Consider the following 13,059-nt stretch of genomic DNA (forward strand, 5'->3'; position numbering starts at 1 on the left):
ACAGAGGAGCAGGAGGCAGGTGGCCCTGAGTGTAGGGACTTGTGCTGGCAAACGCAGACCTGCTGGGGTACCCGGGAGCTGGTCGACTGTGACGACTTTCTGTATTTTTTTTTAAGCTTCTATCAAGCTTATGTTCCTTTTGTTACTGAAGAATGTTATGGATGAACAATGAAGTGGAGCTAGGAATACCCCCTCCTTGAAGCTGCCTGTTGTAACACCAGTGTGTGATTGCAGCGAATACCCATGCTTGCTGCCCTGAGGTGGGAAACTCTGAAGCCACAGCAGTTTTTATCTTGTTGAAAACGTAGCCACAGAATATAGGAGTTATTTATCTCAAGACGGTTTCCTGGGAGTTAAAGTGTATCTCTGTCTTCTGAGAATTCATAATGGGGGTGAAGGAGGGGTCCACCAACAGATCCTTAACATTTAACAGATTTCTCTTGGTGGTTTTGAAGGCCCGCACTCTGTATTGGGGCCCTTTAGCCTTCATGCACCAGAGTGGGGACAGGTCCCTGGGTCATAGGAGGAGGGGAAGAGGTGCCAGGCGTGCCAGCACCTGGGCCCCTGGGCACCTAGTGGTGGGGAAGATGAAGGCTTCGCTGCTTACACAGGCATCCCGAGGGTTGAGTGCCATATGCAAGGCTGATGGTGGAGCTGGGCAGCCTGAGAGATGAGCTGGTGCGGAGCTAGAGTGACAGTTGCCTTTGGCCAAGAACCTTCTAAGGGCACACAAGCACTGGGTCACGTGTGCTGTGTTCCTTCTCTCATTTATTCCTGACGTCGGGCCTGGGAGGTAGGTAATAGTATGTTCATCTCTGTTTAATCCACGGGGAAACGGGCCTAATGTCACAGCCAGCGTGGGGCTGTGCAAACCCCGCGTGTTTTGGAGAGATGAGACTGGTGGGGGTGAGGATGAGATGAGTGGGCTGTTTGGGGCCAATATGGTGGGCTGGAGGCTTGGGCTTGTCTGTGGCACAGTGAGATCATGATAAAGGTGTGATAGCAGGGGCTCCTGCTCTGGCTAGGCCCTGGTGGAGGGAGAGCTGAGCCTGTGTGTGGTCCAGGGAGTCAGGATGGGGCTTATAAGCCCAAGTGTGCAGAGGAGGAGGCTGGGGAAATGCTTTGGTCCCTGTTTCTTATCTTTAATTTCTGTTGCTTCCTGAATGTGCTGTCTGGGGATGGGGGGGGTGTCTTTTCTGGTGGTGGCTACAAACATGGGGACAGGAAACTCCATTATCATCCTCTTATTGTTCCTCTGACTTTCTTTTCAAGCAGCTTGCTCTCAGGGTTATGCTGTAGTCTGCAGCCACCCCTCACAGCTTACCGGCCTGCAGGTGGAAGCACTGGATAAGGCCCAGGCTCCCGCTTTGCAGACAGCCCCCAAACCCACTCCTTACAGCCAGGGGCCCTCCCAGCTGGTGGGTACAGAAGTACCAGTCCCTGCTTTTCTGACTGCTGCCCTGTAGGGAGCCTCTGAAAGCTGGAGTTGTGCAGAATGTTTGGCCCTTGCTGTTGCTAAGGGAGGCAGCAGGAGTTCCCCTGCACAACCCAGCTAGGACCCTCCCAGCTCCTGCTCCATCCTAATGCATATGTGAACCTCTTTTGCTAGAATTCATCTTACTGTAACGTATCATTTTCCTTTAGACCAAGGGTCAGCAAACTGCAGCCCCAAATCCACCTGCCTCCTGTTTTTGTAAATAAAGTTTTATTGGGGGGATCCCTGGGTGGCTAAGCGGTTTAGCGCCTGACTTTGGCCCAGGGCGCAATCCTGGAGTCCCACGGGCTCCCGGCATGGGGCCTGCTTCTCCCTCCTCCTGTGTCTCTGCCTCTCTCTCTCTATATATATATGTCTATCATAAATAAATAAATAAATCTTTAAGAAAATAAAGTTTTATTGGAACACAGCTTGACCTTTTGTTGGTGTTGTCCATGATTGCTTCTGTGCTGCCGTGGCGGACTTGGGGCAATTGAGGTGGGGTCCTCGGCCCACAAAGCTGAACCTATCTGTCCTTTCACAGAAAACGTGTTCTGTGAAACACGGGATAGAGGGATAGAGTCTCTGTTGACACTACATTCTAGGCACTCATAATGGTAAGTGTCTGAGAATTTGAAGTAGGGGGGTGTGGGGCCTCCTGTAAATTTAAGTTCTTTTTTGCCAGATGTTGGGATGTTGGTGAAAGGTGGAATTATTTCTTGATCTTGTCCCTGGATTTTGTGGCACTGCTTCTTCATGTTTGACTGAGACTTAACAAGTATACTGACTAGTGACTGCATGCTTTCTGGCCCCTCTGGTGGTTTTCTCGAGTATTTATCCAGCCTGCTCTCAGTTTCCATTCCTGTCGGATCATGCTTTTTGATATGTTTTGTGTACAGTGGGATCTTTCCATTCCTTCTATACAGAGACATTTCCCTTTTGTTCCTCCTTCACCTTGGGTTGAGGGCTTCTGTTTGTGCCTCACTGTTCTAGAGGATCATGAGTCTTCACTCAGTGACTGCACTGGGGGAGCAGGGCCGGAGTGGGAGCACACGATAGGCCCTTTCTCAGTGTTGGTGGTGTGTCCAGGTCCAGAGGGTTGATGTCTTGTAGTCTCATGACCTGGGACAATTTACTTCTCTGTCTGGACTACACCTTGGCGTCCTCTGTAAAGCAGGGTGATGGCAGTAGCATCTTCCGGAAGCGAGGGCACGTGGGTGCTCAGCAGGGTGCCTGGCTCTCAGGAGCGGATGTGGGATGTATGGCTGCGGTGCTTCCCTGGTGCTTTATAGGCCTGCCCAGATCACCTGGCCAGGTGGGCGTCTGACATTGGCCCGAACCCAGGCAGAGTGAGATTAATCCTGTCCTCTGAAAGGGCTTTTGATAAGATGAGTGGGGGGAGGTTTTCCCTCTGGCAAGCAGATGAGGGGCAGGCTCAGTCACCTGTGTGACAGGCGGGGCTGCTGGTTGGAGGGGCGGGGCTTGGATGTTAGGTTGCCTCTGTGGTTGTTTTTGTTCCAGCAAACCCCCCTCAGGGCCCCTCAGAGTGCATCTTTAGCGGACTTGCTAGAATATGCAGACCTGCATTTGTTTTTAAATGACCTTTTCTTTGTAACACAAAGCTGTCTTCAGTGCGTTCTTGGCCTTCTTTCTTCTGCCTAATGGTGATCTTTTCGTTCAGGCCAGCCCTTTTCAGAATGCTCCTGGCTTCTCTGGCCTGCCTCCCTGCCAAGCCTCAGAGTGGCTGCTGTGGGAAAGAGTGGGATTACCACGTGGGGGGTGGGCCCAGGACCCCTGCCAGCGCGGCACCTTTGGCTGTTTCTGCTATGTATGTCATACTCAGGATACAAATTAGGTGTTATTTGGGAAAAAAATTGATTGTTACCTACAAAAGGGAGAGAAAGCTGTGGCCACAAGCCAAGCTTGGTCTGTGCACGTCTGCAAGGACCTGGTGTTCCTCAGCCAGTACTTGTCCCATGGATCCAGGTGTAAGTCAGGTGTGAATGAACACGCCTCTGACCCACTAGAAACGTGTTCTCTCCTCTTGCCCGGCTTCATGATTCACACCCACATAATTAAAAAAAAAAAAGATTTTATTTATTTGTTCATGAGAGACACAGAGAGGCAGAGACACAGGCAGAGGGAGAAGCAGGCTCCCTGCGGGGAGCCCTATGCAGGACTCAATCCCAGGACCCTGGGATCATGCCCTGAGCCGAAGGCAGATGTTCAACCACTGAGCCACCCAAGTGCCCCACACACTCACATAATTGCCTGCACTTTTCTGCCATCTGATGAGACCAGTGAAGCATTGTGTGTGCGCGTGGGCATGTGCGTGTGTGTGTCTGGTAGAAACTCAGGAGATACCTGTGAGCTGTTCAAACTGCTCCTAACAGTTAGTGTTCCTGGCCTGATGTTTGTGAAAAACAAGGGGCAAGCATTGTAGCCAGGTGGGTGTAAGGCTGGGCTAGACCCCAAGGATTGGCACTGTTTCACTGGAGATGTGTGTAGTTGGGGATACCCGAATGAGTATATTTGTGTCCAGTAAAATCTGGCTTAGTGAAAGAAATGTTGATGCTCTAAGGCCAGTGTCTATAATCTTACTTTGTAAAGGGCCAGGTAGTAAGTAGTCTGTGCTTTGTAGGCCCTTTAGGGCTCTGCTGCATATTCTTCTTAGGGCAGACAGTAACTTGTGGACTCCTGTTCTAAAGGAAACTGAGGCTGGAAGCTCCTCCCTCTGTCCTGTCCTATCGAGGGGCATTAAAGTGAAAAGTGTGCGGCCCCTCCCCCACAGATGCTGTTTCCACAGCAACTGTGGCTCTGTTGAGTTGCCTGTTAGCATCCCAGGTTTAGGTGGGAATAGAGAATCCAGTCCTGGATGAATGGTAAGAGGTGGCTACTTTGACAATAAATCATCTGTAATTCTGTGGCTCTGAGGTGTTAATGCTGACGTTGTTTGAGTTTTAGAAGTGGCTGGGACTTGTGAAATCTTGCTTTGGCCCCTCAATTCTGTAGACAGGGAAACTGAGGGCAAGGGAGGCCAGTAATCCGCCAACAGGTGCAAAACTTGGTTAAAAAGTAGAAGGAGGGATCCCTGGGTGGCGCAGCAGTTTGGCGCCTGCCTTTGGCCCAGGGCGCGATCCTGGAGACCCGGGATCAAATCCCACATCGGGCTCCCGGTGCATGGAGCCTGCTTCTCCCTCTGCCTGTGTCTCTGCCTCTCTCTCTCTCACTGTGTGCCTATCATAAATAAATTAAAAAAAATTAAAAAAAAAAAAGTAGAAGGAGGGGGCACTTCCCAAAATTGCATGTACAGTGTGTGTCCTGTTCTGGCTTCCCCGAGGCACGCTGGTTGCCAGGGGTGGGAAGCATTTCACCTGAACCTAGTAGGCACTCAGATAGCATTTGCTGAATGGTTGGACTTCTCCTTGGGGTCAAGCAACAGCTGTTGACCAATTAACAGCCTTAGACACAATTCTAAGTTCTTAGGAGAGTGGATCCCATTTGTTCCAGGTTTTTCTGCTGCATCCCAGGCCGAGCTCAGTGCTGGGAGCATGGTAGTGCCTGATAAAAGCCTACTGAATGAGTGTATTTTCTGTTGTTGTAACCAGTTACCATAAATCCAGTGACTTAAAACAGTGCAAATGTAGGGGAGCCTGGGTGGCTCATTCCGTTAAGCATTGGCCTTCAGCTCAGGCCATTATTGCAGGGTCCTGGAATCCAGCCCCATGTCCTCTAGCTCCCTGCTCAGTGGGGAGTCTGCTGCTCTCTCCTCTCCTCTCCTCTCCCTCCCCCTCCCTTTCCCTAGCACGTGCACTTGCGCTCGCGCGCGCGCGCTCTCTCTCTCTCTCTCTCTCTCTCTCTCAAATAAAATCTTAAAAAAAAAAATTGCTGCAAATTTATCCTCTTATAGTTTTGGAGATCAGAGGTCTGAAGTGAGTCTTACTGGGCTACATAAAGATGTGGGTGGGGCTGGTTCCTTCCAAAGGGTTAGGAAGGGAGAGAATCTTTTCCTTTCTCCCATCTTCTATGGGCACCTGCAGCCCTCTTCTATGGCACCTCCCAACCATGAAGAGTGCTCCAGCCTTAGCTACTGATGCCACAGCTTTCTGACTCTGGCCTTCCTGCTCCCCCTTCTTGGGACCTTGTGATTACTGTGAGCCTGCCCACATAATCCAGGATAATCTCCCTATTTCAAGATCCTTATGTTAATCATATCACCAGAATGCCTTTTGCTGTGTAAGGTAAGGAAGTCACAGGTTCCAGGAATTAGGATGTGAACTTTTTGGTTATGTGACCTGCCACATGAGTTTGTAAAAAGAGTGCTAAGTAAACAAGTCCCGAAGTGTCTTGATCACAGTCCACATCACAGTCCACAGAATTATCTGCTCTGCATGGGTACCACCCCATTTCGGTGGGCCCTGCCCTGCCCCCTCCCTGAAAAGTAGGGCTTCTCCCTGGCGGCCAGGCTATTTCCCACCTGAGACCTTTGAAAGTGCTTGTTCAAGACTACCTTTCAGATCTAAGGTCAGCAAACCTTTTCTCCTTGTGGCGTTGAGGGCCATGTAGGGTGTCACATATTCGTTGTTTTTTAAAACAACTGTGAAAAATGATTTAAAGAAATCATTCTTAGTTTGAGGGCTTATAAAAAACACAGGCCGTTGGCTGGGATGCTGACCAGCATTTGCTGTTGCAGACTGTAAGCTCTGAGGCAGGGGCCACATGCTGCCATCACCATGGTGACAATCTCAAGGGCTGTTAATAATGTGTTGGGGGGTGTGTGTGTTTCATCTTCCTATCTGAATGATCTTTTGATTTGATAGTGTATAAATGTTAGACCTCATCCAATCCTAATGGAGAATTTCAAGTTGATTTACGTTTGAGAGCCTGTTAAATACTGGTTATTCTGAAGAAAATAAAACCCAGTCCCTGTCCCGAGGGGCTTGCTGTCCAGTGTGGGGGAAGAATGCTGCTGTTACTATGACTTTTGGACATGGAGCAGAAACTCACTGGAGCCAGCTCTGGGTAGGGAAATTTAAAAATAAAGGGGTGTGTTATGGAACCCTGGGGCACCAAAATCAGAATTTGGACACTTTGGGCCAGTTTCTGTCCTTGGTCATTTTTTGCTCCCGGCCCGTGAGGCAGACCCTGTAGGGGAGGCTCTGACATGTAAGCTTCTTGGGAGCTTTGAGCACTTTGGGGCATTTGTAGTTTATGTCTTCATTAAGGCTGACTCTCCTACAGATTTCATTCATTTTCAATACTTAACAAATGAATGAAAGGATGGAGGTACCTGGTTTTGTGTAAGACCCAGCTTGGTTCGCCTTCGGCCTGGCGCTAGGCTCCGTGTGCCTGGAGTTGTGTGATGTCACTGTTACCCTTTTTCTGGCCCCATTTTGTAAGTGATCTTTGCTCCCTGTGGTTTTTATAAAGTCTTGGATCATAATATATAGGATTTTATCGTAAAGTCATCCCTAAAGGTACAGAATGCTTTACCAGCATACTGTATGTATTCTTTCTGGCCTGCGTGACTTCAGAATAGGGCAAAGCAGCAAACCATGCTGTGGCTGCTACCACCAGGCGCCTTTTCTTATCACTGAATGAATGTTTGTACGGTTACCTCTGACGTCCGTATTAGCTGGATGTCCAGGTTGCTGCTTTAGCTTTCTTCCCCATACATTAACTCCAATGGGAAGTAGTGATTGCTTTTACAAGTTGATTTTTCCTGATCAAGTTTTAGGAACTATAGCCAAGAACCCATTGAGTAATAGAATAAAAGACATGGAGGCTCTTAGTCCCCAGGGCCTGCCGTGCGGCACTCACTCACCCTTGGCAGGCACACACTCAGTATTTGAATGAGTGAGTAACATGCTAATAGACTTGTACAAGCCTGTAGGAAATTAGACTGTGGCAGAAGGAAGGTGCTGCTTTCTTGGTTGTCTTGTCAAGATTTATAAGTGGAGGGGGCAATGGAGCCGGTAAGCCCCCCTCCACCTCCGTGGTCTCTCCCTGGGGGGTGCTGCTGCTGCTTCTGTGTCTGCACCCCAGAGAGCCCTGCTTGTGTTGCCTGAGCAGATGCTTTTTCTTTGGATGCTGGTTCTTTGGTTTGCACACACCCAGCTGTTCCTGAAGACTTACTGTTTTTGGTTGTTTCCCTTTGATTTGGTTTAGCTCATCCTTAAAATGAACACCCTTCCATAAGCAGGTTGTGTATCTCCTCTACTCTGCCTTATTTTTGATGTTCTGTGGATGTGCTACAAGGATGAGCAATTTTTCCATCTTGAAGAGCTGTCCTTGACTTGGCAACAGGACTCAGGGTGGAAAAGTTTACATTTCGGTGTTGCTGGTGAGCAGTCAACTCTGCTCAGTTCAGACAGAATAGGACTTCTTATTGTTGGAGGTGGGGAAGGTACCTACAACAAAATGCTCTTTAAATGTGAGTAAAGCTGCCTGTGTGTGGTAAGGGCATTTTTCTAGGGACAGAATCCAGGGCTTCCTTTGGGCCTTCAAGGAGATCTCTGATCCTTGAAGAATTCAGTCCAGTGGCTCAAGGATTCTGGTGGATTAATGTGTGCTCTCTCTCTCTCTCTCTTTTTTTTTTTTTGCATTTTAAAGGCAGATCAGGAGCGGTGCCGAGAAAAATTTCCTTACTAGATGACATTTCATCGCAATGTCCGATCGTTTGGGGCAAATAACCAAGGGCAAGGATGGGAAAAGCAAGTATTCGACTCTCAGCCTGTTTGATAAGTATAAAGGAAAATCAGTAGACGCGGTCAGATCCTCAGGTAAGAACGGGTGTGGAGGCCAGTTCTCTATGCTTTTCTGTACATGAGAAACCCCAGGTCAGGAACAGTGAAGACCCAGAGTCCCCACCTGGTCAGACCACCTTCAGGGTGTGCGGTGGTCACCTGGCAGTTCTGGGGATGCAGAATCGCTCCCCTGCTCCTGTTTGGTGTCTGATTTCAGAGCTTGATATCCTGACTCTGCCTCCCTGGGATTGTGTCCTCCTCTATCTTATCTCCTGGAAGCTGGGATCCTTTTCCCCACCATGGGTAGACTGGAACTTCATTTGCATTAGTTACCCTGTTTTAGGCTTCCTGGTTCTGACATTCTGGAACTTGGTGGGAAAACTTTGTACTGTCCACACATCCTGGGAGCATTTGGAGAATGTGGAGGTTTCTGCTCATGCCTGGCCTGGGGCCAGACGAAGGCTACCCTTTCCATCCTGCCCAAGCAGCCTCAGCTTGCAGAGATGTGGCTACCATGTGGGGTGGAGGTTTTTGGGCCTGGCTCCCTGCCCATGGCATAGACTCCCTGCGCCTGCACCTGTCTGCTAGTAAAAGGAGAGCCCCTGCGCAGATCTCAGCCACTCCCATGGCTCTGAGGCTGGGGCAAAGGGCTTGTAAAACGGCTGAAGCAGCTCCCAGACTGTTTGGTCTGTTTGCATGCAGGCTGCCCTTTGTGTCTGTCTTGTTGTCTTTGTCATTATTGCTTAAAGCTTGAAAGAGCAGTTGACTGACCGGCCTCTTTGCTTTTGAAACTTGTCTATCCCCACCCCTATCTTCCTGTAGTTATTCCTAGACATGGCTTACAGAGTCTCGGGAAGGTTGCCACAGCCCGGCGCATGCCACCGCCTGCAAACCTGCCAAGCTTGAAGTCTGAGAACAGAGGAAACGACCCCAACATCGTTATAGTTCCCAAGGACGGGACGGGATGGGCAAACAAGCAGGATCAGCAAGACCCAAAGAGGTGAGAGCAGAGGGGGCCGGCGTGGGTGGGGAGCTGGAGCCTCATAGAGTGCTGCCTTTCCTTCTGTAGAAGGCAATGGCAGAGCTGGAGAACCTGGGAGAACCCAGAGGAAGCTTCTTTTGCCCTGACTCTTGCTGCTTACTTGTTTCTCTCTCCCTGCTTTCATTTTTCCTGGCTTTTGGAGCTGATGCAGCACGGTTTCTATGGGCTGCCTTGTCCCCAGGGACCATTGTCCCCTGTGCCTTATTAGGAAGGGCCTCATCACCCCAGAGGAGCTTATGCAATGCCTCAGTGTCAGTTCGTGAGCCAGTAAGGGCCACTGTGGGGAGGGGAGGTGCTCGAGCACTTTGTTCTGGTGGTAGTCCCTGAATGCTGGACTCTGGCTGGGGGAGGAGGCTGTCTTCCCAGTTTCGGGGCCAGCAGCTTTCCACATAGACTACTCTAGTTAGTTGCTCCAAACGGACCCAGTTAAGAAAAACAATCCAGAATCCTCATTATTCAGGGTTGGTATGCAGCCTCCCAGTAGGCTCACACCACTGCCAGCACAGCACTTATGGGAGCCTTAGGAGGCCCAGGGTCTGGCACAAAAATCATCATTAGAGCAACAGAACAACTGTTGTGGCTGCTGTTGCGTGGTGGGGCCGGTTCTAACTCTGCCTCAGGCATGTAACCTCCCACCTGAGCCTGTGTTCAGCTCCTTCCACTGTGAGTCTTCCCCACTGGGCACCAGCCAGCCATGAGGGTGGCTAGGAGAGGGGATTTGAGATTTGTACTGAGGGGATCAGAGAGGCACAGGACCTCACGAGTAGGGCTGGCCGGTAGGACACTGCTCCTAGGGTTTGCCTGTTGGGGACTGAGAACAAAATGGTCTGGGGTCTCCTATATCTTCTTGCCCTCAATCTCTTCTTGTGCTTTGGCTGCCGATGCTCAGGATCCAGAGAGTAAAAGTGACCTAGAGTGCCGTCTTGCAACCAGTGTCCCTTTCTCTTACTGGAAATGGCCACAGTAGCTTTTTTTAGAGCAAGAGTGTGTGCATGTGAGAATGGAACTGGGACTGGGAGGGGGGAGGGGCAGAGAGAGAGAGAGAGAGCGAGAGAATCCGAAGCAACCTCTGTGGTCAGTGCGGAGTCAGGCATGGGGCTCAATCTCAGGATCCTGAGATCCTGAACTGAGCTGAAACCAAGAGTCAGACGCTCAACTGACCGAGCCACCCAGGCACCCGCAGCCGTGGCAGCTTTTGTAAAACCTCCCTGCAATTACTTCAGATAAGATGTACAGAGTGAGCAAATAATTCAGTCAAATGAACATAAAGTAGTAATAACCAAAATAGAGTCTGAAAGCTGTTTTTAGAAATTTTATAATGGTTTGTTTAGGGGTCATATAGGTTGATGGTAAGGCCTTACTTTTAGGATCAGCCAGGCCACTTACTACTAGCTTTATGGAACCTGGGGAAATTATTTGATTTGTGAGCTCCAGGGTCCTTCTGTAAAGTAGGAATAGTACCTGGTTGGTTTCAGGAAATAGACAAGGTAACACAGGTCAGGTACCCGGTGTAGAGGATGTGTGTGGCAGGTGTCAGCTACTGTTGTCATTCTGTTCAGATGGTAGACACTACAGAGTCTATAGTGAGTTGGATATCAGGGTACATATCAGCCTAAGTGTTGAAATGCCTCTGCCACAAGAAGTTCCAGAGAGAGAGAGGACAAGGTGTCACTCCCTCCCTCTGTGGGGTCTTGGAGTCATTGGCACAGAAATGATCAGAAGACCTGAATGAGGCCAGTCATGCTGATGCACGTCAGCCAAGGACAAGGTAAAGACAGAACACTGGACAAGGGGCTGTCCTCTGCACTGGTCTTCTGTTGCCCTGGGCCGTGTCCTCTCTTGGGGTATCAGGGAGGTAACAGGGTGAAGGCCGCAAGTGTGGGACTCCTTGCTTAGGTTTGGAGAACACAGAAGCGATACTACCTAGATTCTTCTGTTGTAGGTAGAAGGTGAAGTGAGTGGAGATCACTGGCCTTCATTTTGTAATAATGTGAGTTCCTTGGGTCGTGTAAACTTGGAAGCATGTATGTGTGTGTGTGTGGTGTTTGGGTTACTGGTGAGCCCCTGGCATTGGGGGAGACTGGCTGAGTGGACTCCTGCACTCCTTGGGTTTCATCGTGTAGAACAAGTGACCAGAAGGCTCTGGGTGAGCAGATATCTTCCTCACAGCCCCTTGTTGCTTGTGGAGTGTCTGTTGACTGCCACATCTTTGGAGGGTGCTGGGCCATAGCTTTTTATTTTATTTTTATTTTTATTTTTATTTTTATTTATTTATTTTTTTTTAAATTTTTATTTATTTATGATAGTCACAGAGAGAGAGAGAGAGGCAGAGACATAGGCAGAGGGAGAAGCAGGCTCCATGCACCGGGAGCCTGATGTGGGATTCGATCCCGGGTCTCCAGGATCGCGCCCTGGGCCAAAGGCAGGCGCCAAACCGCTGCGCCACCCAGGGATCCCTATTTTATTTTTTTTAGGGATCCCTGGGCCATAGCTTTTATTTTTATTTTTATTTTTTTTTGAGCCTTTTTTTTTTTTAAGATTTTATTTATTTATTCAGGGAGAGAGAGAGAGAGAGAGAGGCAGAGACACAGGCAGAGGGAGAAGCAGGCATCACACAGAGAGCCTGACGTGGGACTCAATCCAGGGTCTCCAGGATCACACCCTGGGCTGCAGGCGGCGCTAAACCACTGCGCCACCAGGGCTGCCCAGCCATAGCTTTTAAACTTAAAAATATTTTTTGACGTAGCAGTTCCACTTCTAAGAACTTAGACTACTGAATGCACAAAAGTGTGCAAAGATATGTATTAAAAAGTGTTCATCACAGTTTTGCCAGTACTGGGGAAAAAAATTGGGAACTGTGGCCCATCCAGTTGTACTGTGTCACTAAAACAAAGAGGTAGATACGTGTGTTATCCAGAAAGCACATTAGATATGTTAAGTAAAAAGCAAGTTACAAATTGTATGTGTGGTGTCATCCCACTCATGTTAAAAAAATACTATATAGAAAAATCTGCTTGGTGTTTCTCTCTGGAGGATGAGATCGTGACAAGTTCTGTGTTATATATATTTATAAATTTATTTTTACTCTGGACATATATTTCTTTTATAAGCTGGAAGAAAAATCACATCTCAAAGCCATCAGGCCCCCGCCCGCCTCGCACTGCTGGGAGCTGTTGGTCAGGAATATGGGGCTCAAGCCCCTTCCCTGGGCTGACTCAGTTTCCCTGTTGGCAACTCCTCCAGCACTTGTGTACAGTGAAGCCACCAGGTTTTGTAGGAGAAGCTCTGCCAGGGGCCAAGGACTGTCCTGCCCAGCAGATGGCAACTGGTAGGCCTCAGATGGGGCCCAGCTTCTCATGGGCTCCGCAGTGTTAGTCTGCCGGGGACCTTACATGCTGCTGCTGAGCCTCTGGAGGCTTGGAGGGGCCTGTGTGTGCTCACGCCTGCCTGACCTTGAGGCCCCCTGCCTTGTCTAGTTCCAGTGTGACGGGCTCTCCGCCGCCGGAGTCGCTGCCGCAGCCGGGTTTGCAGAGGCCTGTCTCCAGCTTACAGAAGCCGACACAGCCGAGCAGCCAGGAGGTAGGTGCTATATGACCTGCTCCCTCCAGAAGTAAGCCTCATGGGTGGCCATGGGACAGGAGCACAGGAAATTGTCAGGGTTCCCATGAGGTGACACGAATCTTCAGCTTTGGGAGAAAGACCCCAGATCCAGAACAGAGTACAAACACCCAATTTGCTTTCTGGTGACTTACTTTGAGGTGATGTCACTGGGTGAACTACAGGCTAGATCAGGGTCC

General features: G+C 49.5%; 1 protein-coding gene across 10 annotated transcripts in view; it reads left to right on the top strand.

Annotated features, from left to right (window-relative positions):
- PRRC2B (proline rich coiled-coil 2B) overlaps nucleotides 1–13,059 on the top strand; it is a 92,262-nt gene that overhangs the window by 20,501 nt on the left and 58,702 nt on the right. For 9 of the 10 annotated variants that reach the window (XM_072778383.1, XM_072778388.1, XM_072778385.1 and 6 more), the window contains exons 2-4: nucleotides 8,087–8,256; nucleotides 9,043–9,220; nucleotides 12,739–12,841. In XM_072778383.1, the coding sequence (XP_072634484.1) occupies nucleotides 8,142–8,256; nucleotides 9,043–9,220; nucleotides 12,739–12,841 (396 nt within the window). In that variant the 5' untranslated portion in view covers nucleotides 8,087–8,141. Of the gene's footprint in view, nucleotides 1–8,086; nucleotides 8,257–9,042; nucleotides 9,221–12,738; nucleotides 12,842–13,059 lie in introns of those variants that run through there. The other variant, XM_072778391.1, reaches the window with a different exon arrangement.

Source organism: Canis lupus, chromosome 16 (genome assembly GCF_048164855.1).
Source record: "Canis lupus baileyi chromosome 16, mCanLup2.hap1, whole genome shotgun sequence".
Taxonomy (NCBI): Eukaryota; Metazoa; Chordata; class Mammalia; order Carnivora; family Canidae; genus Canis; species Canis lupus.